The sequence below is a fragment of the Etheostoma cragini genome, chromosome 14 (genome assembly GCF_013103735.1).
Source record: "Etheostoma cragini isolate CJK2018 chromosome 14, CSU_Ecrag_1.0, whole genome shotgun sequence".
In the NCBI taxonomy this organism is placed as follows: Eukaryota; Metazoa; Chordata; class Actinopteri; order Perciformes; family Percidae; genus Etheostoma; species Etheostoma cragini.
The window spans coordinates 8,841,659-8,868,940 of record NC_048420.1 but is presented as its reverse complement, the minus strand read 5'-3'; the positions used below and the strand labels follow the sequence as shown (position 1 = coordinate 8,868,940).

Here is a 27,282-nt window from a genome sequence, read left to right as displayed (position 1 = left end):
AAGCATGTGGAAACTGCAGCACTTTTTTAAGGGTAAAAATTTAGGCGAGAAAATCATATATTTTCAAGTGTCTCTGAAAAGACAAAAAAGTCTCTTGAAAGTCAAATCCACTACACGATCTAATAATCCTGCACACAACACACACACACACACACACACACACACGCACACACGCAACCACGCGCGCACCTGATGATTTCTTTCTCCGACCATACCTGTAACAGACGCTATCCTATTTTTTTGTGGACATTTTCCCTTTTGTTGCAGGAGAGGCATGATAACATGAAAAGGGAGAACAAAAGAAAATGAGGACTCGCACAAATTTAATAATAATTCATTACAGCTCCTTTAAAGATACGGCTAATGCAGCATTCAAAGACCACTTGAAGGCAAAAAAACTGATTCACTGTGCAGTGCCGAGAGAAACTTTCCAGACTTTTAATTACTTTATCGCTCTCATTTTCTCTATCTTTAGAGTATTTTAGTGTGAACCAGAAAAACTGAAAGGAGATAGATCCAGAGCTTAGGAGAGGGGGTGGGGGCGAAGGATTGTTCAAATGTGGACTTGGTTTAGTCTCTGTCAGGTCTTTTTGGCCGGCCTTTTGAAGTGCCTGTGTCCCAGGACGAGGGTGGTTATGGCCCGGGGAAAACAGGATTACACAATCCTCTCTTGTCCAATTAATTAACCGCCTGTTTAGGAAAATAAACTCTCCCAATCTCCCTTTGGCATCGCTCTAGAAGACTTTACCCTTGCTGATGGCCGGGAAGTTTCAAATCCAACTGTGGAGACAAGTGCAAACCTCTCCGCCAACTCCAAATTGGTCTAATCAGGAGGGATTGTTCCACGTCCAATTAAAACTGCCCAGCTCAGATGCATCCAAACCATAGTTAAGACATTAAACTGAATTGGTTTTGTGAGGAGTATTTAGAGACCATTTCTAAAATATGAAGTGGTGAGTCAGTCCACTGTTTTTCTGTTTGATATTTTGGGTCTTTTTTCTCTTTGCAGCAACATCTCTTTGAGGTATCTGTGTTCCTTGTGGAGCAGAGAGAGTGCAGGCAAGCCAAAGTCTATGCTTATCTGAGCCCAGGGCGATTCTCAGGGTCATAACCTTCTATTGGTTGTTTCACTCTGGCCTCAAGTAAAAAAGTGCACAACAACAACTATGATACAACTAAGCCTACAGCTCTGACCAAAAACACTGCACCAGTGTGGGCGGCCCAATCAAAGTCTTGCATTCTGCTCTGTGGGAGTTGGAGCCCCCGGTTAAAGATAGAAACCTGGAACAGCACATCCTCAAGTCTGGATTAGCCCTGCCAAGTGCAGATTCCCTCGCTTTCTCCCTCCCGCGTCCTCCGACGGCTGCTCCAGGACAGCATGTCAGTTCATCTCAGCATGAAGATGTGCCTAGGGAAAGCCAAGACAACCCCCCCCCCCCCCATCCACTGTTGAAGCACAGCAAAGGCACCGAGAGGCACCCGTGCCATGGGTGCACCTCCCAGCATCGCTCCGAGAGATCGGCAGCCTCTCGCTTGCTTTAACAGGGAATGGGGGAACTACAGTCTGTGCTAACGCAAAGACAAGCAGGCAAACATGTGCAAAGACAGAAACCAGAAGTTAATGCCAACTTCTCACAAGTTCTGGGTTTATTAGAAAAGGCTTGTACAATGAAAAAAGCCAAAGCAATATCCTATGTTAGTCAAAGATTAAATGTTTTATTTTGGATCATTTTTAATTACAGTAAGTATAGATGGCATTAGTTCTCCTATTAAGGCCGATATTAAAATATTGGCCGTCCCTTTTTGATATCTGTGGGCACACTCACTAATCTGCTGCTCTAAGCTTCTCTTTTTAAGGATTTCATTTTAGGTCACTAATTCATTCTAGTAGCCATCTTAGATTTAAGATTTTATGGTTTTAGGTTCCTGCAGATGTTTGTTCTTAGGATTTGTAGTTCTTATTGCTTGATTGCTCTACCCACCTCTAAACCTCACTCACACTACTCTTTAAAAAAAAAACTAAACATGATGAAAGTGTAATGCTTCATTTGTAATGAAGAACAGACGAATGAGTCTAACAACGTACATTCAAGTTAAGTAACTATTTCAGTAGATTTCATCAGTGTATCTAACCTGACACGCCAGGTGTTCACAGAACTATCTGAAGGGCAGGTACTAGGAACCTGAAGCACAGCCGTCGCTGCCAGTAGCGTCTCACCGCATGCCGATTGGTTCGGTCCGCTGCCGTTCCCACGCAAACGCATTCAACTGGAGTCTGACGAGATGGATCTCCATGAGATTTATCATCCTGCGAGATCAATAGCGCAGCAATCCAGCTGCCGTGCAAGGTCTGCCAATCTAATCCCCATGTTTTATCCTTTTTATTGGTTTGTGCACCTAGTATTTCCCAAGTTATTCGCCACATCTGTGTTAAAAAAGGATTGTTGTTCCAAGGAGGTGATCATGATCACCTCAACTGGTTTTACATATTTTACTTTACGCAAAAGTAAGGATATTTCAAAAGAATTACGTCCTTTGAGCTCGGCAACCAACGTTTATTTCCATTGTCAATTAATCCATTTATAATTTTAAAATGAATTGATTAGTAGTTTGTTCTGACAATAAAATGACAGAAACTTGTGGAAACTATGGATACGTGTCTCTCAAGCCCAAGACGACGTCCTCAAACGTCTAGTTCTGTCCACAAGTAAAAGATATTCAGTTTCTGTCCCAGAAGAGAAGGAGTATATTCACATTGAACTGAACACACATACACATAACACTTATATATATAAAAAATGACTCAAACCGATTTATCACCGAAACAGTTGGTGATTATTTTAATAATCACCAACTGTTTTGTGCTCTGCTTTGAGCTGCTATGCTGCCAGGGTTTTTGAAGGAGTTTCATCATTGGCTGCTGCTGTAAAATGGAGACAACGAGAGATAATGAGTGACTGAGATGAGATGATTATGGCAAGAGAAGGACTGTGAGCCCCCAGCTAGCCAGGATGACATGTCTCTGATGTCGTACAGTTGACACGAGTGCTGAGAAAATGAGAATGACAGCTAGTTCAAGACGAAGAAAGTACTGAGAGCTTATAGTAGTATCATCCAAATAAAATGGAAGCAGATGAGAGAAAAGGAAAGCAGTTGAGGTAAATCAAATTCCTGGCGAATATTTGAGAATTTACAGTAAGCTCAATACAGGCGAGGTCACCAGTCGGGCAAAGTTTTCTTTCAGAGTACTTCAACAGGTTTAAAAGGAAGCCACATGATGGCTTTCCATCCCTAGACAGAGCTTTCACATTTGGATAACAGCAGCCGGCAGTGAAAATATTTCCTTTTGACATCATCATCTTCACCGCCGGCCTTATTTCCCACGCTGCCTCAGCTTTTTTTTTTTTTTCAAATACCGAGCAACTAAGTGCAGAGGATATTTAGCAGCCGCATTTCAAGTTTTAATCCTACAAACTTTCAATTTCACCGTAGTTGAGATGAGCAAGAATGAGGTGGTGAGAATGAAAGAAAAAGACAGATAGTGACAAGCACTCGTCAGTGGGCAGCAGGCATGCAGAAGAAGATGAAGCAGAGGAAGAAGAAGCCAATTACCCATGTGGCCAAGCAGACCGCGGGAAAGCGGTGTGTCGGGGCTGCCTGTTCTGAGTCCGATAACCCTCCTGTGTCATCCCTCTGTGTCAGCCAGAATTTTATCTGCCACTTGGGGGGAAAGACAGCCACCGCATAGGCATCACAACAAAAACCTGCATCCATAGAGAGCCGCAAGCCTCAGACGGAGACGAGAATTAAGAGTCAGGAAACCACAGGGGCAACTGATACGCAACACATGAGCTGGAAAAGAAATGGAGTAGTAGGAAATACTAACACACGCGGAGGGATTCATCACACACAGCAGCACCCTATCAGGATGGAGGGGGACAAATATGACAGTGGACCACTGTACTAGCTTAGTTATATGTATCTGCAAATTAGGGCTGCACGATTATGGCCAAAATGATAATCACTATTATTTTGATCAATATTGAGATCACGATTAATTATCACGATAACTGATATTGTACGTGGATATCACGTCCATATCGTGCTACGTTCTTATTATGTTAAAGTTGTATGTCATCTACATACAGCTGCAACACATGTAAATGAAAATTATCCGAAATAAACAGAGTAGGATACATTTCTATTATTTTTTCAAATATATCTCTGAGAAAGCTCCTTCACTTGTTTTCAACAATAACTGAGAGACGGCTGATTGTTATGAACGGGTCCAGCACGGGTCAAACGGCGGATACACACATCGTGTGTATGAAATGTCTGTATAGTCACTGCGCTGCATTTTTATGAACTATGATATTTTGGCCATGGGTCACATCTCTGGCCCAGGTCCAGCAGCTCTGTCTCAAACGCTATTACTCTACCAACTGAAGTTAGTTGCATTCAATAACTTCTTCTGTGTTTATCGACATGGCGGCCCCAATAGTTACCAGCAAAAACACAGGTACAAATACAGGTTCGCCTCTCATGCTCAACAATATACAGCGGGTTGTAATAACAATTAAAACTGTGGAAAAACGAAGAAGTGTGGACCAGCGCTTTCGCCGCTGTGTCCCTCCATGTTGATGGAAAGCCCTGTGTGTGAGTTAAGGGGGGCCGGGCTGCGCAGAGAGTAAGAGGAGAGATCCAAACACAGGCACGGCTTTACAGAAGAAATGGGTCATGTAACGCAAAATTAAACCATGTCGATATAAACAACATTGATTCGTTTGTAGAGAGGCAGCGGATGCAAAGACATTAGGACCAGTGCGACCCAGGAAAAATATTACTCTACCCTAGAGCCCTGTGAGCTAACAGAACCTAACTAGCACTGGTCACTGTTGTGGTCTGAAAAACAACACAGATGGGACAAAATGTTGCGTTTACTGGTAACTTGGTAAACCTTTTGACCAACGTATAACAGACTGCTATCTGTTGAATTTTCTACTAAGCAACTAAGCTGCGCGCTGCAGGGAACAACTCTGACTGTCACATGATCTGACAGCGGTTTACGGAGCGGCAGATTAGCTTTGCAAAAAAACCTCAGCATTCTATGAAATGACGCATTTAAAATATCGCTCGATCACAAGAATTTGATCGTGGGAAGCCAAAATTGTGATCATGATTAAAATTTGATTAATTTTTCAGCCCTCATGCCTTTGCTTCTCTTCATTTTTATTCTGTTTATGTAATCCATTTCTGACATATAGGCCTATGCTGATTAAATTACTGTTGGACGATTCTTGGTCTGAACTGCATTTAGCTGATCTGAAGTATCAGCTAACAGCAGCCTAAATCAGAAGCAATCAGCATTTAACTCCCAATCACACAACATTGAAAACCTGCAGCCCTACATTGAAAGTGAAATAACACTATATATCATGTCTCCTCCTGGTGTATTTTTGCACAAAGTGTACAAACTAATTACAGTTTCCTCTCTGTTTGCTGCTTCAGTCAAAACGCCAAGAGAGGAGAGGGAAGCAAATTTCTTAGCTCAACAATAAAACAGCCCCCTAGTAATTAAACCCCTGACGTGTTGAGGATTTACCTCAATAAATCATTCTCACATTTTGTTAGCTGTAGATGTATGGGAAGTAAGGGAGGGAAGGGGAGGGGGGGACACACAACTACCGTCATACAACTTTTGCTGTGGCATAGTGTGACATCATTGAGAGAAGCACTGCATCAAATACACTGCAGGCTCAAGGAAGAACATCTGGTGCACCTTGCAGCGTTGTGCTAATCTACTGCGAGTGTCAAGATCAAGTGAGCAATGATATTCATCGAGCTGGTCTTGGCATGGTTTATTTAAGAATGTACAGGCCTAAATGCTGCATGCATATATATATATATATATATAGTGTATTTGTTTGGGAAATTGTCTGCAGCATAATGTAGCAATGGCTAGTAGCTTCCTTCTGCTTGCAGCAATTGCTAAAACAGGGGTTCTGCAGGGTTCGCCAACTTCACTTAAGACTAGAGACCACCCAATAAATTGGCAGACTGATATTATTGGCTGATATTATCAGCCGATATTAGGCGTCTCCCGAACTATCGGTATCAGCCCTATAATGGCCAAATATTTATTCATCAGAATCCTTCATAACAATTAATACTGATAAATGAATATTTAAAAATTTAAAAAAAAACGGAAACGGATTAAATGAAATTGATTACTTGTTTCACGGTCATGCCAGAGTAAGTATGATGGAAAACCAGTAGGGATGATATGGCCTTGAATAATTTATCTTTATGTTATTTTTTTGTATTTCCCAGCAGTATAGAGCAAAAACTGCTAATTTAATTAACATGACCTACTGCAGTCCTGAATAAGTGGCAGAAAATGGAAGGATGAATGGACTAATAAAAAGGATTCACTCATTAAAGTTCATTTGAGGTTTTGTTAAAATTGACACCCTGTACTTTCTGGTATGATATTGTGTTCGATGCGGGTCTGACGGTGCTGACTGAACCTTTACAAAAAAAGGATTGAACAGCCTCCGGCAGCGCAATCCGCTGTCTCCCAACAGCCCTCCATCACATTCAAAAAACAACTGAAACTTTCTAAAACAAGAGAGAGTAAACAATCAACACCTTGGAAAATGAAATGTAAGACTTTTTAATACCCTTTAAGGCTGTTTTGAGGAAACGCAGGCATTATTCTGCCGGGGAGCTATTGATAGTCTGAACAAAGAATTATGTTTCATGTGTCTGCCATGCGTGAAAGCCAATGCATTCACCTAGGCAACATGAACCAGGGCTTTCTCTGGAGCAGCCCACTGGGAGCCCAACACCAAGGCCTGAAGAGAAGCTTTGAATGGAAAAGGGCTATCAAGTGTTTGAGAAGAGGGTAGGAAATCCCCCTCACACTCATCTGGGAAGGAAAAGTGGCGAAGCCTCCCACAGGGTAATAGAAAGTGGAAAGTGGAAGATACTCTATCTGGAAATTGTCCCGAGATAACGTCTGTTATGATTTGACACTACACATCATATTGAATTCTTCCTACACAGGATTTGTCGCTTTTCAAACTACGTCATCGTACAGCGTCACAGTCTGGCAGTGGCTCTAAAAGCCTGTATGCGTCGGTATCAACCGCTGAGGGCCACTGACAAAGGTGCCATATCTGATGACTTGGGAGTAGGGCTGGGCAATATATCAATATTATATTTCTATATGAGGCTAGATAGCGTCTTACATTTTGGATATCGTAATAACGTATTGTGACAAAAGTGCGGTCTTTTGCTGTTTTTTCAGGCTACCCACAGTAAAGTGGTGTAGAACGATTCCCCATGTGAGTCAGGGCGACATTAACATCACACACACTTCCCACTGTTGGACGGTTGGTGGTTATTATGTGCAATGTCACAAAAATCATGCAAGCAGCGCTACAGCATGGCATGCCTTAGTGCTGTAATGCAGTGAGCCGTGGTTGTTAAACGTCTTTGTTTTGTCTAATTACATTTAATTTACACAGTCTGATTTGAACAGTGGGCGACTGAGCATGAGGCGCCACCGTTTTGTTAGAAGAATCTGGCAAACTTAAATTCAAATATTATTTTCTGGTTAATTGAAACTAAAATACAAACTGGCAGCAGAGCAAACATAGTGTCAGGTAGCACGTTTGTGACAGCTGATGTGGGCCAGAAATAAAATCACTAACGCATCAAGGGGTTGCTTCATCATCAAATTACTTGCAGAGACCTTCAGTCATGTTCGGGTTCATAGGGTTCACAGAGTAATAGTTGATTTCCATCAGTGAATGAATTCTTTTTTATCTTAAAACTAACTCTCTTTGTTTTGGTAGTTTTAAAACACTTGTGTTGAATCTTCCAGCACTTGGAGTCAGAGATCCTGTGGTTAAAGTAGTTAAGAACTTGTCAACGTTCTTTGAAGAATTTGGATTTTCTTCCGAGGATGAGTCAAACTGAGGATTTCCTGTGTATTCTCCTTTTGCTCGCTACAAAGCTCTGGAGTTTTGATCTGGCTGGAAGATATCATTTATTGTGCATTATTTAAACGGTCATTAGTCTCACAAGCCTCATTCTTCCTGGGCACAGCTCTAGGCTTTCATTTTTACATCAGTTATCAGCCTATTATATGCAAATGAATCATCCTAAGTCTGAAAACCTATAATATATAATATATCAATTACACCGGCAGTGAGACAGTGAGGCAGCAAGGGAACATTTCCTAAAGATAGCCAGTCAGCACCTGAGGGAAGGGAGAAGAGGAGGAGAGGGGGAGGGGATGAAGAAAGGAAAAAAACAGAGGATAAGCAAAAGATATATTAGTAACAAAAAAAAGGAGGAGGAATGAAAGGGAGACACGGGTTCACCCTAAGTCCGAATTTCCACCGGGTGCAGATTGGCTGCGGATCTGCTCCGCTGCGTGACGGACCGTGCTCCGCCGTCCTTCAACACCCACCAGGTCCGGATTTGTTGCGGAACGGCTGCGGCCGTGACTGACAGCTGAAGTCTCGAGGACCCACGAGATCTTGCAAATTGATGTAGAATAAAACCACAAAACAACAACAGTTTGCTTCCATCCAGAGGAGTCGAGGGGGAACAACTCTGTGCTGTGTTTTCAAGGTGTAGTGCAGGGAAATATGATCCGCCATGAGCATGCTCTATTTTATTTTGAAAATAAACCGGTTGTTTTATTTTTATCTGCCGTGTGCTGAATTGCTGCGGAGCTCTCCGGCTTCCGGCAAAAATAGAAGCTCTGCATTTCTGCTTCGGAGGGCAGTAGATCACCGGAGATGGGACGGAGATGGAACGCAGCTGCTGCGCAGTCAGCGCAAATACACAACTTGACTTTAATGGAATCCTAATGACTCCGCCTTCGTTCCAGAACGGATCCGCGGACATTCCGCAGTTGGTGGAAATTGGGAGTACGAATGGACAGGTAAAGGTTCTAATATGTCCCTAATCTACATACGTGACGTTCCACTTCTGGGATTGCTCTGGTGCTGCTGGAAATTCCGCCGGATCACGCTCTTTCCACCTAGATGTCCGTCCCCTTCCTCTTTCTTTGTGTTGGCATTTTAAACTGTGGTGGATTTCTGAGGACTATGGTTGACTGCTCCTCAGATCTCTGCACGGTAAATCCAGACAGCTAGCTGGACTATCTGTCCAATCTGAGTTTTCTGTTGCACAACTAAAACAACCTTTGAAAGTATGCATTTTCCACCAAAACAAGTTCCTCCACAAGGCACCAGGGCTCTGTCCGATGCTTAGCGCCGCCCAAGACAATTGCGATTGGTTTAAGGAAATGCCAATAAACCAGAGCATGTTTTTCTCCCATCCAGGAATGCTGTGGGGACTAGTCAGACTCTCCTCCTGTGGAGGAAGGTCTGGCAAAGCGAGACTAATGTGTCCCCAAACATAACCATGTGTTGCTCTAGCAGCGCCATTCAAAGAGTAAAACTTTGCAAAAATATTCATATTCCAAATTCAAATTCAAATATGCATATTCCATCATTAGGGGCATTTAAAATTGATATTTATATTACAAATAATTAATTCACTATGTTCAAAGAGAGAAGCAATTTATAGTGAAGTACTGAATGGTCAGGATTTCCTCATCCAATGTATGTGATTGCATTGCCCAAGTAAATAAATTAAACAGCTAATAACAGAATGTCAAATATATAAATTCAAAATCTGCTAATTCTTACTCAGTATTGACCTAATCCCACTTACTACAAACCTAAATATAAGGGCTCAAGAAACTGTATCATGTTTCTACAGTCATTGTAAGTAGTATATTTCAAATGATTTTATTATTTCAGATATATTTCAGTATATTCAGAGATATATTTAGTCAGGGTATGAAAATGCAGACCTTAATCAGAATATGAGCCATTAGACCAGAACTTTGCTATAAATTAACATTAACGGAAAAAGGTACTCTTATTAATAGCCCTCGTTGATCTGTTGATCCATTTGCACTGATATAGGAGTCCTTTATTCCAGAAACACACCTGGAGGGATGCAGAATGTGATGTCTAGCTATCTATCAGGCACTGCTCCTAGATTCCTGCTCAAGTCACGTACATTCAAATCAACAAGAAAAAACTGATATTTAGTTTTTATATTCACATGCACATCTATTTTAAAACGTTGTACTGTTTGAAATGGCTTTCTCGGTAGCTTACATTTGTTAACCGGTGACAGGTAGTGCAAGTAGTCAGCGGTAACTACTGTATGTGTTGGTCGGTGTATACTAATGAGCAAGGAGAGAGATAAAGTATTCAGAGAAAGAAATAAACAGCCTCATAATAATCAGTGGTGGTAACAGAGAAGCCCTTATGGAGCCCTGGGACCTGTTTGTAGGAAGAGTCACTGGCGGTGCAACGTGATGTTAATACCAGGTATTAACAGCTCAAGCAGAAATTGAAGGGCATAGGCAAGCTAATAAATAATGCAAATCCACTCTAAATGCATTTCATAAACTGGAGAGAGCTTAGAGAGGGCGCTGTGATTGACCCTCTTGTTAGCATAAGACTGAAGAGACACTTTTGCTGGCACAAAAAACTCGAGCAAAAAAAAGGTTTTTGAGTACACAGAGTGGATTTTTTAGCTAACATTAGCATACACACTGGCACCCAATTTGGATTTTAGATGTTGTAAACTGCTAGTCATTATGTTGACTAAACCTAATTGACTAGTTCAACAAAATGTTATTTTTGATTGCAAACTGAACATAAACGTCCTACATATCACACTAGGGGTGGGACAAAATATTGATACGGCAATATACGTTATGTGTGATAATCAATACGCTGGCGCCAGATATTGATATTTTAACTACAAGGATAAGGCGTCTAAATAGACTTTCCTGCTCCCAGCGTCGCTACAACGCTCAACACATGAACGAGGGAACAACACGAACAAGGGAACCACATGAATAAGGAAAACTTGAACATACAGTTAGGTAACTATTCGAAGAGGAAGAAGGTTTCAATTAAATGGAGGACAGCAGTTTGAGGAAAATAACAGCTGCCCCATGTCTGGACCCATGGTTGTTCTATAGTTATGTCATTTTAGTTTACAGACTAAAAAAACTTGATACAGAATTGTGCTTGGACTAGCTGTGGATAAAGAGAGAAAACCTGCACTTAACTTTTCACAGCCATTTTGTATTCATAGTTAGAACGTTTTTTGTGATATATCATTATTTTGTGGCAGAATTGCTGTATCGGGATATTATCGGTATCGTGAGCCATGTATCGTGTATGGTATTGTGAGGTACCTTGTGATTCCCACCTCTATATTACATGCTTTTATGGGTAATGTACTATACTGTAGCTTGCTAACCACATGTTGGATGCTAGCCATGCACTAACGTTTATCTGTATTGTTATTTGATAGAAGAGACCATTAGCTGTGACTAAAACAACTTAAGAATAAACTGAGGGAAGAAGCTAAATACAGATTTCCTGAGCCACCATGCTGTGTTTGGGCTGTGTAACATGCAGTTCATTTTAACTACTGAGTCATGGAACAGACATTTTTGTTGTTTCCTGCTAATGCATTCTGTTTCAACCAGAAAGACAAAAAACTAATTGTTAGTTTATAGTGAAATCATTACAGACATTATCTCAGGACACTTTACAGTATAGTTAGCTAGCTGCAGTTTCTGGAAAATGACTTGAGAAATTGACAAAGGATAAAGTAGCTAAACATAAAATGACATGTCTGTCATAGGCTGTCTGTTATTGACCCTATCGCCTCAAATCAAGGTTCTAAAATGTATAAGGTGTTCCCCTAATGCTCATTTGGAATTGGTGATATTGCTGAATGTAGTTGCACACACCAACACATCAACAAGCTCTTATTAGCAATTATCTGCACAACGACTTTCATCTTTGATAACCTTCTGGTAAATCTGAAAACCATGCTTCAGTAAACGCCAATATTAAATGCCAATATTAAAAAGGGTGTAAACATGACACCGGGATCCATATTAACAGAGCGAGTCAGATGGATGAGAGCTGATATCCTTCTGCAAATGCAGTGAGCCCTGTTACTGAAAAAATATATTGCTGCCTTTCGCTCTAATGACATGACCAGCTTCACACTGTTTTCTATTTACAGGCCTGTCAACATCTTGTTAATTACAGTCGCTCACGTTATTGTCATAACTGCTGCTGAGATAGCGTGACCACCTGTAGATGTGAGGACAAAATGGGCACCTTTACCTAGAATGCAAAATCATGCCTATGATTAAACATGACATGGTGTTAAAAAAATGAACTAAACAACTTCAGTTAGGAGTTTTCAAAGTCAAGACAGAACTTTAAAAGTGTACAGTATGGATGTGGTGCATCTATTAGAACATTATGACACTCCTCAATAATTATGTATATTTAGAAAAAAACATTCAACTGCTAATAATTAGGGTTGTCCTCGATTGAAGAAGTTCTGAGTCGACTAACATTTATTCAATTGTATCGACTAATTAATTAATTGATTTAATCAACAGATCTGTGAATCTGAGTTACTCCACAAAGAGTCATGCAAAAGCACCACTTCAATTCTTGTGTTTAACTGAGATGTGCTTATACGTTGGGCTGGGTGATATGGAGAAAATCAAATATCACAATATTTTTGACCAAATACCTTGATATCGATACCGCTATGATATTGTAGTGTTGACTATTGGTGCTTTCGAAAAATATATGCACAATGAATTTTTGGATAAATAATCATCAGTAATGTGGATATAATGACTAAGTGGGTAAAGGCTAACAATACAACAGGTACAGTCTGGTAATGTCAGAAAATTACATCACTTTACCGTATTGTAGCCTTTAAAACCAGGAAAAGACAACACTTATGCTATAATACGATATACAAAATCGAAGACAATATTTAGTCTCATATCACGATATTGATATAATATCGAATATTGACTAATCAACTAAAGAAATCTTAGTTGACTATGACCAAAACAACCGATTAGACTCGTTATAATTCCAAACCCACCAATGATAATGGTTCTGTTCACCCAACTTGGAATCTATTTTAAGAATTTAGTTGAATCATGACTTGTAAAAATGAATTGTAAAATCCACTGATTAAAGGGGTTAGCAGCACTTACTACTCCAAAGCAATAGTGAATCAATTGGAGTCTTCCTACTCACATATCTGTCCAGCTTCCTAATAAACCAATCTACATGTGCTGTCAAAATCATTTCTGTAGCATCATGGCTGTGTAGTGGATTCACGAAGATAATGAAAGTACTGTAGGAATGCGGCACAAACGAGATGTGGAAGTTAAATTCAGTTGAATATGTTTAATCCCACTTACATCCACAGTTTATAGCTTCAGATTACACTACAGATTACTAAAGTATTAATTACATTTGATGCGCACAATGCGTGGCTTTCAGGGTCGAGCCTTCGGAACGGACCACAGGGCTTTTAGGTGGCTTGTTAATGACAGTTTTCTTCTACAGAAAAGTGCAATTTAACGGTTTGTCCTAAGCCTTTATCATCCAACATTCCACAGGAGGATAAGAAAGCAACAGGTAGATAAAAGTTCCACATGGAAAATTCCGGCTACTTTGTTATAAAGAAAAAAAGCTTTATCACTTGCCTTAAACCAATCACTCCTGAATCTCTCCATAACACATGGCCTTTTCTCCTTCAGTATATATTTTTTCACCCTGTTTTCATTTCTCCAGTCTGTCTGTGGTCTGCTCCTGGTATTTAGTAGGCTCAGTCAGTCTTGCCCAAGATACACGTACACATGGTTTATGTCCTTACCTAAACTTTCCCCTGAGTCTGATAAAAGAAAGTGAATTTAGGACCTCAGAGGGACCAACAAGTGCAATCAAGTGCCACTATTTCAAGAAGAAAAAAGTGTCCAGATTCTCAGTAGTATACTTATTTTCCACCAGAAGAACTGTTTATTCTGCTGTGGTTTGTGACACCAACTAATTACAGCCAGAATCTGATCCAACTATAGTTCTAAACAGGATGAAATGTTCTTTTAGAGAAGCAGCAACAGATTTGTGCTCAATCAAAACAAGGGTCAAAGGGTACACGGGATCGCCCATGCAAAGGTCTATGGTTGACTCCTAAAAGGGATCACGTACAACAATTAACTGATTGATTTACTTCACTGATAATTTAAGTTAAATGTATTTACATGATAAATACACATATTTTCATCATTAAAATCCTGTTAAACTTGTCATGTGATACACCAGATGTGCAGAAGACACAGATAGATAGATAGATAGATAGATAGATAGATAGATAGATAGATAGATAGATAGATAGATAGATGGACATTTATTGATCCTTTTGGAAATTCATCTTGCGCCAACAGAACCACTTACACCCACCCACCCCAAAAAAAAATTCAGGGGCTCAAGAAAGAAAGGCCAGGGTGAAGAGAGAACAATTGCAAAGCAAGAGTAGAGATACTGGTATCATATGAAACCACGTAACCTAAGGCCTCCATTGGCAGCAACCATGTCGTGTTATCTTGGGAAAGGGATAAATAATGCTTCAAAGTTAGACAAAGTTTTTTAGTTTTTTGTTGAAAATGGTGTATTTAAATATTTCTACATAACGGATGCTAAACAGAGCATGGCCTAGTCTAGGCCCTGGATTTAGAAAAGATTATTAGAGACTCCATGTCTGCCACTACAAGGCTAATGGCCAAGAGATTGTTTGAAATTGCCTGTGTTGGAGCTGAGGGGGGTGCTGGAGTGGGTGTGCATGAGGGGGCCAATTTGGAAAGGTTTGTTCCCTGGTCCATAATTCCCCAATACATGGCCTGCTCGCAGATGCTGATGTCCATTACTATAAGAAGATGTACACCTAGACATCTGATTGGTACCATACTCGTGAATAGGCTCTTCAGCAGTTCATAGACGTAACTGTACCTGCACAACAACAGACTCTCCAATGCTGACAAATTCCAATAAGTCATGCGATCAAGAGAAACTGCTTTCTGTTAATGTGCCATTTAAATGCAAAGAGTCATTCCTACTCTAGGCCCTGGATCATCAAAGCCAGCAGTGTTCAGAAGTTGTTTTTTTTAACCCGTCAGAGCGGGGACAGACGAGAGGGCAGTCGGTGGAGGCAAGAAACCATAAATGGTTTGAAGTTCTGTGCAGAAAATGAGCGTCATGTTGAAACCCCAAGAGGGAAGTTTGAAGGGAGAAGAGCCTCAGAAGTCTGCTTAGCTTTACTGAACTTTGCCGCGCCCTGTGCATGCTGGACCGCGCTGCAATAGCATTCGTAGCTGGAAGGTGATTTATGCTGAACCAAAAGCTGACATTAATGATGTTTTTTTTCCTTTCTGTGAGCCACATGATATTTGCATTCTGTGTTTGAAATAGCAAGGTTGGGTGTTTGAAGAAATCTAAGAGCAGACATCCTCTCTTTGCATGGATGATGGGGCTGCTGCTGCACTTTTTAAATGTGAATAGGTGTATTCTCCTCACCACTAGAATAGATTTACACCTATATTTTAAAGTAGCTCCATGTGGAAAGTACATAAACATCACCTCTTTTATATTTATCACTAAATTATATATAAAATTTAGCTAATAATATTGAGCTATCTGCAAACAATGTCAAACATACGTCAGTTCATTTGCTGCCCTTTAAAGGATTCTTTCTGATAATTATCCTCATTTTCCAGATTACTACTGGCTGTCTACTTGATGAAACTGTTAACTGACAACGATTTTTTAAGGTATACTCTTTAATGCGGGACAACATTTGAGAATTTAAATTAGGCCAACCTTTCTAGAAGTTGCCATTTCTCAAAGGGACCCTGTTGTATCGACCTAAACAAGTTTTTGAGGTGTCCTCCATCGGTTCAATTTAATTCAACTCCAATGAAATCTCTTTAAGAGCCCCTGAATCTGCTTTGTCTGATCCAGCACAGCAGAAGCCAGTTCAATTTTACTATTAAAAGAACAGCCTGTCCATCATGCACAGCAATCATGTCTGCTTTCGCACATAGCCCCAGACACTGAGCCTTGGCATCTCACATCCTGCATTACAATGCTGACAAGCAGGCTGAGAGATTCTGAAAAAACACTGGCAGGGAAAAAAGAAGAAAAAAAACTGCAAAGCTGAAGGGCGTAACATGTTCCTTTTTAGCTGCAATGTTTCATGTCATTGGTATTCTACTGGCTGGTGGGCGCAAATCAATACTATTGAGCTGCTGGTGCCCAATAAACTAAGTTGTTGTCTCAATTGCAGTCTCTTTAGCGTCTCTGAAAGAATGTAAAGCCCTTGGAAAGATTCAAGGCAAAACGTATATATTTGCAGTGTTGCTTCAGGGGTCTTCTGGAAAACTAACCGTGCATATTGTCCCTGAGCTGCTGGATCAAGCAGAAGGTTAGATAGACAGGTCAGCCTACAATGCTGAGTGGGAAAGTAAAACTGATAAAGCTAACTTTACACTGGATATGAACAGGTAAAGTCATATTTCTTCTTTAACGTTTTCACTTACAACTAAATTAATGACACTTGCCTGCATCACACATTGATTCAGTGGTAAATAAAGACAAACACATATGAAAGCTAAACATGCAGCTTATGTGCAAGCACTCACTAGAATCCATATTAAAGTTGAAATATTATGCTTTTCCTTATTTTCTGTCATTTCTATGATGTTATAATGTTGAAATTTTATGTTAAAAGTGGCGAATAATGAGATAAATCTATTTAAGAGAAATCCCCGTGAGCTAGAACGTTATTATTTCCAACAATTCTGAACACTCCTTTTTCAACAGTTTTTTCTCTTCTCAAGTGTAACACAACTTTAAGATAGCCTTCTATGATTGGTCATCTGCTTCCTCTACTACTACTTACTGCAAGTAGGTAGGACTGGAGTGTTTTTCAAGCTATTGCGGTGTTAACATTGTTGCATGTAGCAACATGCTGACTGCAGTAAAATGACATCTTGGCTGCCAGTCTTGCTAAATTCTCCGCAATTCTGAGTCACATTACCCCTGAAACATCTATTAATGTAGTGTTTGGTTTAAAAGCCTTTATCTGCTATTTCTGACTGTAGAAACGGCTATATTCTTTTAGTGTCCGCTGCTAACTATAGTAGCTACATGGCTAACGGTAGTAAACAATGTCATCTGGGCTGCCAATGTTGTTAAATTCTTCCCAATTCCGGGGTTCCATACTGCCGAAACATGTCCGTCTGGGTAGTGTTTGGTCCGGAAGCCTTTATCTGTGATTTTTGCTGACAGAAAGTGCTGCATTGTTCCTTTACAATCTAACGTTAGCATATTGCTAACTATTAACTAGCTGCATGCTAACGCAAGATCTTGGCGGCCAATCCTGGTCCTTTGTCAGGTCACTTTATCCCTGGGACATGTCTGGTTGGGTAATATTTGTATAATAGATGAATAATATACAAAGAAAAACACGTTTCACTCCAAATGGAGCTTTCTCTTCCATAGACAGCACTTTTTCCCAACTGCCTGAAACGCCTCACACAGATTCCTGTTGGAAAAGCCTCCATTAGTGATGTCATTAATTGAGATTCCTGTATTGAAAATATTATCTATGTAAAAGGATGGAAGTATAGCTCAATGTAGAAAAATAGCTCCTGTGAGAGGCATACTATTATATTTTGTATTGGTATCAAGTCATAGGATACAGTTAGAAAAAATGTTTTATGATCATAAAGAGGCATGGTCTACTTTATAGGCTGTGTATTTGTGTTATTATCTGGGTCACATGACAAGTGATATAACCAAAAGATGTATCCTGGGATTCATTCAAAACTTTAATTTGTTTAACAAAGTTATCCATTAATTAATCTTTGAAAATTTTACTGAAAGAAACAATTATATTGTTAATCGGAATTATCTCTGAGACAATCAATTGTATAACAACATTTGGTATTGTTACAGCTCTACTTACTAGTCCCTAATACAGCCTATGGTTTATGTATGACCCCAATAAATGGGCTCATAAAAGGTTCCTTTGATGATGAGATCCCCCACAGTCATTTGTAGCATCTTTATCTTTTATCCAGCAGCATCTGAGAGGAACATCCAAGTAATCGGATCATGTGCTCATACCTATCTCATACATATCTGAAAATGACCATTTCTAATGGATAAAAAGAAGATATAAAGCAGCCTTTGTAACACTGCCAGCCCCTGATGAACACCAGGAAGTGTAATCAGCAATGACCCATGCTATACTCCACCAATCCCAGGGAGTTCCTTAACATACCCAGCCTGCCTCAGGGGAGCTGGGCCTGGAACAGCGGAACAAGTACTTGATGACCACGAATGGATTATGAAATCCTGGACGTCTGCCAGCTCCTTCAGTGAATTGTCACAGTTTACCCAACCCGGCCGCCTATAACCAGCACCTTTCACACTTGGATGTTTTCCTCTCGGATGTGGACTTGCAAAGCATTTCCCAAGAAACACACACTGCTTTAAATAAACATATATGTAAAATGTCAGCACAGATTGGAAAGCAGGCCATCTGTGTAAATGCAATGACAAACTTAAATAGAAAAGCAGCAAGGGGCTCAATGTGGGAAAACAAGCTGTCAGTGGGTTGATGATTGGAACACGGTCCAAGGTAATAAGATTGTTTGGCATAAATCACTGAGAAAACCTGGTGAGCACGCTGACATAGGCAGTCAGTCCATTTCAACATCCATTAACATCAAACCAGAGTGGAAATAAAGCATGTTCACACTTTCTTCAAGACACATAGGTCAGAGACTGCTGTGAATGCTGGTGAGAATAGCCAGATATCACAGCGCCACCAATGTGGATCTTTTACAGTCAGCTTTTTCTTTACCTTATTTCACATTTCTTTATCTAAATTTACTACAGTCACTAGAGGTTATTTAAATGGAAGGAAAAGGTGTATCTGTATTTTCTCTTTGAGAGGCGGTACAAGCTTAGACAGCATAATGACATTCAAAAGCTGATACAATTATCGTTTTAGTCATTTTCCAAGCCAAATATGGGGATTTGCTGCTTTTCTTTGTCACATACGATAGTTAAATTTAGCACTAACTTAGGTAACTATTTAGACTTAGAGTGAACTAAATACAAAAAGATATACAATAATATAAAAAATGATCTTTAAAGCTAAAGGTTTGTTTTTTGCTTTGTTTTTCCCTCTTGGGAGCAGTTGGAAATCCATTTGACACATCATTTCATAAAGCTGCTATGGCGAACGTTGTTAGCAAACAGTTGTGTATTTGTACATCTGGTAGACACCGAGAAACATTAGCATTCTTGTTGAGTTGTGTATGTGTGCAACTGATAGAGTAAGCCGATTATTCCTTCTCTTTTAGCTCTGTTTTGGTCTCCTCCAACTCATGAGGGAAATATCTGGATCTTTAACGGCTAAATGCTCGGCTATGTTCCCCAGCTGGTCTCTTACTCTGTCTGTCTGCTGTTCAACATCTCCATTGGTGACATGCCAGTAGAGATGGTGATCTTAAAGCAGTATTACTTGATTATTCTTTAGCTAATTGGGGACAGCAGAACAACCTGTTCAGAAAACACTGACAAATTATCACCTAATAAAGTCTTTTTACACATCAAGCAGACACAGCAGCATTAGCATTAATTTTCTATCCACCTCGCAAATTGATATCCAATATTCAATCTCCTTTAGCTCTGTGGGTTTCCATTAAGTCTTTAAGGGAAATATCTGCTAAATGTTACACTATGTTCACTGGTCAGTCGCTAAACCCAAACAACAACAACAACAACCTATAACAGGAAATACCTCTATAGAGCTTCGCTAAGGGGAACTGCAGAGTTGGGTGATATTTTTTGTGGGATCATCACTATGAGACATTTTTAGAATAAATCACACAGTCATTGGTTCCATTATTTATGTAAAAACATTGATTGGTGCAGCTTTAAGATATGAAAGTGTCTGCTCAGCAATGCAACAAACATAAGTTGTTCAGCATTGTGTCGAGCCACATTAAGTGTTAGGATTACACTGAGAGACAAAAATGCTTAACTTCCTGATGCATAGCTATAGACTTTTTTTAGTCTGGACACCAAAGGGCATTTTGGGTGATTCCTTCCCAAGTAAAGAGATCACAGTAATGGTGCAAAATACAGGAATTAATTGCGTCTTACACTTCATTTGGAGTTGTATAGTAAAGTCCTATTACTCAAGAACCACATAGTCAACTTTGTACTGTGCATAAAGCAAGACAAACCCCCCAAAACACAGTAAATTTGCTTGGCACAAGGTGATGTTTGAGGCCACCCTGAGGCAACACATCCAACAGTCGCCATGACTCTCTTTTCAAGCTGCATGACTGAGCAAATGGGTTTCCTGTACAGCAGACAGTTTACTGCCTATAAATCAAAAGTATGCCGGGAGGCAAAATCCAATTGAAAGTGCATCTCTTGAGATGCATCTGGGATACATTCTGGTGCTGGCTGAGGGGGTGGTGGACTGCAATCAGTCTTAGCTGGTTCCACATATCTGGATTTAGTATCTTGATGCAACTTTTGAAATCTGAACAGGGTCTAATGGACAGATCCGAATCTGTGCTAAACCCTGCACTCTCTTCGTCACTTCACTTGTGATATGTATACATTTCTCTCTTTATCTTCTTGTTCTCGATCAACTTAAACTTTGAGCACAGCAACATCAGAGGGGACGCCAAAGAAGACGCCAAAGATGGTATTTTTGTCAACTGACTATTTTAACACTTGGAAATAACTTCACATTGTCTTACTAAAGTATGTGTCTGTGAGGTGAGCACTGTTGGGGATACTCTTAAAAAAAAAAAAGGATAACTTTTTTGATTAAGGACAACGGTCATACCGCAGAGGTGTCTAGGCTTTAGAAATTGGTATAATGCAGTACTGTGGCTCCTTTTCTTTGGACCCTCCCCATTCAAAGCCATACAACTTTCCTGCCTTGATTACTCTGAAATTACTTTAGACTCAATGTTTGGACTTGCAGTAATGCTGGTAATTGACAGAATCCTGTACACACAGTCCCAGTCCGTGCGCAGTGAATTTGTTTTCATTAAATGTGTCATTATTGTATTCTGAGCATTCACAGAGCTCTCATAATGAACTGTCTGAAAAACAGCACAGCACATAAAAGCTGCGGCGTGCCTCTTTATAGGAGACTGGTGGGTGATTCTGTGTTGTGTTTATAACTATTTCTGGACGCGGGGCTTCTCTGGTTTAGGTTTGTTTTTACTAAATATACAGTATATTCCCAGATACCTGCTACAGGAGCTTAACTTATCACAAAAAACAGCAATTTCCTGGTTCTTTGACTCTGTGTGTATAGACTATGTGTACCCTTGGGTGGGTAAGATCAGGGTTGTTGTTTGTATAATTGTACTGTGAAAACTTGGAAAAATAAAAGTTTTCTATCATATATTGTATATGCCTTCTGCAAGCTACAAAACAGAGAGGTCTCTGAAGAGTTTGAAGTCTTTAATCATGCTTCTTTAGGAACCATAATTATATAAGTTGAATAAAAAATCTTTACTCTGTATTTTATTGACATAAAGTTTGATGATTCCAGTAAAATCCTGTACGATGCCTCACAGTAGGCCTGGGTGTCTCCCCTGATTTCATGAATCCATTCGGATTCATGAGGTCCCCAGTCGATTACATCTCCGATTCGATTTCCGATTTCCATTTGGGATATTTCAGTTGCAAAACTTTGAAAGAGATTCTACTATTGAGTAGGGCTCCCTCTAACCTGCTGCATTCTTAAAAGGATCAATGTTTTCATTGAAATGGACCCCAAAGCAGTTGCATCAATGTACTTTTTTATTTCACATTGAACATCCAACAAAATGCAACTCTAGATACTCTAGAATCTCTCTAGAGAGAGTATTGAGTGACATTTCACATCAGATATCTTTGGAGTGTTCCTTTAACTCCCTTCCTGACAAGCCAGCATGACAGTTTGTATGGATTCCTTAGGAGTTTTATATGATACACAATAACATAGATCGATTCTGGATTTTGTGAATCAATATTGAGCCATTCCAATGAAAATCAATTTAATCAGAATTATTTATTTATTAAACCCAGCCCTATTTTACAGTGTTTTGAAACTGCATTATATGCTACAAGACCACCACGTTGATGCGTTCTGACCCATTCGAGATTTACCTTGTAGAAGATCCGGGGTCGGGTGTGGCCAGTTGTAGGTCCTGATCAGCTGCCAGTCAAAGTCATCATCTTGTCCCTGCCGGTACTCACACAGGCCCGGGTCGGAGTCCTCATCGAAGGTACAGCCAGCTACAGCGAGCAAAGAACACAATGGGTTAGGAGAGGAGAAACAGATTTTCTTTCTGCATATGAAATAAAATTTTAAAAAAGGAATATACAATAACATCATAAAATGCACAGATGGAATGAAAACAACCTAGAGGACTTTTAAACTGATGCAATCTAACATTGAATTAAAGACAGCTCGACATTCTTGCCATAAATTTGCAAATTAACATACGTATTTTTTAAATATTTAAAAAGGAAAGAAAAAAATATTTAAAGGAAAGATAATAACAATTCCAGACAATGGATACCACAGGTAGAAAAGAAGGAAAAAATGTATATATATTACAGTAACATATGTTCACTGCGGTTAACCTATACATTGTATCATAACAACATTTACATAGTGCTGTACTTCAGCAACAAAAGTTGTTTAAGATTTTTTTTTTTTTTTATTTGTCATAAATGTGGAGTGACTGCAAAGGGAAGCAGACAAAACTGTTCCATATATCTGGACCTCTGTACCTGATTAAAAACAGGCCTAGTAGAGGTCTGTAGAACTGACTTTATAGAAGATCAACAGATCAGGGCTACTCTTGGCTCAACACAGGCCTGCACAATTCTAAATCACAATTTTTTTTAGCTTAGAATTGATTTCACGATTCTCTGCCACAATTTTTTTTCCCTTCAAGTGTAATGTTTATTGCACACATAAACCATGACAAAACAAAAAAGATTGGCAGTACCAAACATTAATTTTCTTTTGGCGCCTTTAGCACATTGCGCATCATCCAAAGCCTGTAAACAAAGAGGCTTCAATGAAGAGAAGGGAAAACACTGCAGTGCTTTAAAACCTATTTTATACAGTCAATGTTTAAAAAGCATTGAAGATAGTAGTAGCGTTTGTGATGCAGTCGGCTCATAAAATGAAATGAGAATCAAAGTCATCTAAATCATTAAAAAATTAAATCGTGAACAGGGTGAATCGAGATTGCGATTTTATAACGACTATTTGTGCAGGCGTAGCTCAATGCTACGCTTAAAAGTTAGTTATCAAGCTTGTCAGTGGTAATTTAGTAAAATGTAGGACTATATCTTAAGGATCATTCTTGGAGATGAGTCACGACACTTTGATGTGCCACATACTAGGTTTTGGATGACAACATAGGCATGGACCAATCACTAAATAGGTTTCCTTATTTAAGAATATTCTCAGATAAATTCACATTGCATGGTGACATTCCTAAGATGAGTTTCCATTCAACACATTGGACAATAAAGAATGTTCAAGAGAATACATTATGATATACACGTTGGAAATGAAAGGTTTTCCAACATGTCTTAATTACATGTTAACTGACCTGCCAACATATAGCCTAGAGCTTTATGATAAGTTATGCCTGCTCTGTCCAAACCTCTGGAGCTGTCTTCAATAACTAGGAGAGTAGCTTAAAGAAATATACTCCTACTTTGAAACTTTTAAAGTAAGTACATTTCATGAATTCATAGCACTTAAAGACTTAAATGGCACTTTGAGAAACTTGATAAATACAGTGTTATAACAATGGATCTCAGACCTGGTTACAAAGAAACTGTAAAATCTAAAATATGTAGCAATTGGTAGCAGGAGGGCACTGGTAAAGGAATGCATCACACTGTGGTCCCTATTCAGAGAAACACCAGAGAAATGATTGCTCGGTTACATCATCACAGGCTCACTTTAAAAATGTGTTAATACATCAACTCCTGGAGAATATTTGAAGCTACAAGCTAAATTACAGCTAATGGTTGGCAACAGGCGGTCAGCATGGACTGACTAGCTCATTTGTTCCTTCAAAACTATCGCCATTTGGTGCAATTAGCCCTGTGGTGTGAAAATGACATAACAGCCACGGGTCACCCAAATAGCCAGAAATAATGGGCCGCAGCGGCAGGGCAGTGAAGGGGTTCTTCAGTTGATGGAGGACAACAACAGCCTGGCTCTTAGTCTGCCAAGGTGACCCAACCCTGTCTGGCCTCTAATGGTTGCATTCACTATTTTGACATTATTTCACAAACCACAGGCTTTTAAAGCCACCAGCTTGGTTCTCAAATTAGGGGACAAAATGGCGTGTTCCTGTTTAATTGGTCAGAAAACAGAAGGGCACCTCAGCAAATCTAAAGATGAATAGTCGGAACTTGAGAAGAGAAATCGGTGGACATGCTTGTGAGTGTGTGCGCTTTAAGCTCTGCTTGGTCTCATTCAAAGAACGACGTTTCCAATTGATACGCATGGTTTAGACACAGTATGCCCTTCAATGCTGGAGCTAAAATACAATTGTAATCTATTAATCCATCACAGTTTCCCAGAGCCGCCTTCAAATTGCTTGTCTTGTCCAAATAGTAGTCCAAACCACACAATATTTACCTCACAATGATAATAAACAGATGAAAAATGAATCAATTATCAGAAAATTCCAATGGCCCCCTATTATAATGGGGAGGCCAGGAAGAAAACTGTGTACTTGTGTAACTTTGCCAGACCTTCCTCCACAGCACTGCGGAGGAGGGTCTGGCTATTCCACCGAGCATTCAGAGATGGTAGAAAAACATGTATTGACATTTCTTTAAACCAATCACAATCGTCCTGGGCGGTGCTAAGCGTCCAACGGAGGAAAATGTGTTTTTTTTTTTTACTAAAACTATAAATCACACTAAAAGATGTGGAAAGTCCAAAAAGGCATAATCGGGGCTCTGTCCCTTTAACAATTCAAGGTCAATGCCCAACCTTAACCAATGACATACTTCATAGAACAGATGGGTGGAGCAACACATAATTAATCCCGGCTGTAATAAATCAGAGTTTTAGCAGTCATGTTCTTGATTTCACAGCTTTAGCTAACTTTAAACTAAGTCCTATTTCCTTCCAAACGCCCTGAGCCCAGTGCGGTCCCAGGCCTCTGTTCACTAACAGATCGCATTAAGGCTTGGCAGCAGTACTGCTGGGGTTAAAGAGGTACTCTGACTCTGTGTCAGCTTCTACTTAGCAGTATCCCGTTTGACCCACTCCCCAAATGTTGTTTTGTTCAGAAGCTCCATCTGTTTTCTTTAATAATGTATGCGTTTTGAGCTTGGAGAAATATTATATGTTGCAATTAAATACTAAATAACATGTAGGGAGGGGTATGACAGAAGGAGTATATGCTTAGTAATGGGCAGTAGTTGTATATATATTTATGATATTGTGCAATATACTCCTTTTACTGTATTCTATTAATTGATGTGTGAATGTGACGTGTTAGATAAATTTGTATTGTGCATTATGTGTCAATATGCCTGTCCTGTACAACAAATTGCCTCTTGGGGACATTAAAGTTTTCTAAGTCTAATTACTAAGACTGCTAATTTTGGACCCCCGCTTTTGCCTTTCCTGCTGACAAACAAATATCCCCACCGCCCCGGCCCTCTTCCCTTCCGCCTGCAGCCGAGCCAGCGTTTCCGGGTGTGTAAGCAGATCACGGTTTTAATTGCCTCCTGTGTGAGGAACGCTTGTTGTACTTCGCCATGCCCCGTTATCGGAGGATGAGAGGGCTGAGCGGTGGAGCAGGCCCCGCGGTGAAGGCCTGCCTTTCATGAAGAGCCCTCCAGCTCCAGGAAGAAATGTCACCATCAGACACGTTCCACTGATTCCCCTCATTAAGGCTCATCCTTCCCAGCCTCCTTTGCTTTTAGCGCACACGTTCCTCCCAGTGCTCAAATGTGCATCTCTGGCAGCAGGAGGGCAAGCCTATGTAATTAGAAAAGCCACGTGCATTCTGCTGAATTTTTACTAATGTGTGTGTGTGTGTGTGTGTGTGTGTGTGTGTGTGTGTGTGTGTGTGTGTGTGCATATGCAGCATCTATGCGTAGCTAGGGTTGTTTGCCGTTTTGATGTTTACTTAAAAACGAATGAAACTGTAATGAATATGTCACATGGGCTAACGCCGTAACGACTGTGGAAATGAATGATCTATTTGTGTTTATCACAGCAACAGGGACAAAGATTGATCAGATTTCCACCTAACACGTTGAATGTGAGAGAAAGCAGCTTTGAGAAAGTAAATTGCTTATCAGAGGCGAGCCGTGCCAAGCAATGCGCTACCACGCAGAGCACCGGCAACAGCGAGAGACGTGGACGACAGGACCGAGATAACTTTAGTGAGCCAGTGTCACAGCTGACTTTGTTCTCAGGAGAACAAAGAGGGAGAAAAAAAAAAAAAAAAAGTAGGAAGAAGGCAGACTCCTCTTTGAAAGGTAGGAGGGGTAATTTGTCAAATGTGTTATCTATGTTGGGCATGTCCTCCCGTCTCAACTTTTAGCACATTCTCTGCTCTTTTTCTTACCTGGCAAAGAAAAAAATTATAAGTAGTGAGATTTTGTTCCTCGAGCAGACAGTCCCACCCTGCATGTATTTTCTGACCCGACATTAATTTGTGCGATCCATATCCAAGTCACTTTATTGCTCCCGTCCTAAATCTGCTGCAGTGTTTCATCAGATTCCACATAAGTATGCAATGAAATGTTTTTCTTGTTACTATTTCTATGTGAGAGCACTGATCAGAGAAATCGTCTGTGTGGTGTTGGGGGAATTTACCCAACAGCCGACAAATCCTGTACGAGATCGCAACAAATCTCATTAATATGCCTGTCAATGATACTGTTTCAGAAGCTTCCCCATGATGTGTCAGAATTCTGGGGGACATTTTTAATCATTTCTTTTTATTATATAAAATGATCAATCTTAAATGATAAGGTTGACGTTTTTGCATGCCCATTCTTTCTCACTGAAGAACAGAAAATGAGTCACACACTGCATGTTTATTTGAATGTCTTTAAGCAAACGCATCCAAATAGATGTTACAAAAACGCATAAAATGCCTGATTTGCTTTGGCTTTTAAAAAGATGAAGCCACTAAAGGGTTGGTACACCCAAATTACAAAAAAGTATTTTATA

The 27,282-nt window shown here is 39.9% G+C and overlaps 1 protein-coding gene across 11 annotated transcripts in view; it reads right to left on the bottom strand.

The window, feature by feature from the left end:
• LOC117956659 (receptor-type tyrosine-protein phosphatase U-like) overlaps window positions 1-27,282 on the bottom strand; it is a 203,807-nt gene that overhangs the window by 123,960 nt on the left and 52,565 nt on the right. For all 11 annotated transcript variants that reach the window (XM_034891839.1, XM_034891841.1, XM_034891840.1 and 8 more), the window contains one exon: window positions 22,206-22,334. In XM_034891839.1, coding sequence (XP_034747730.1) covers window positions 22,206-22,334 — 129 coding nt within the window. The remainder of the gene's footprint in view (window positions 1-22,205; window positions 22,335-27,282) is intronic.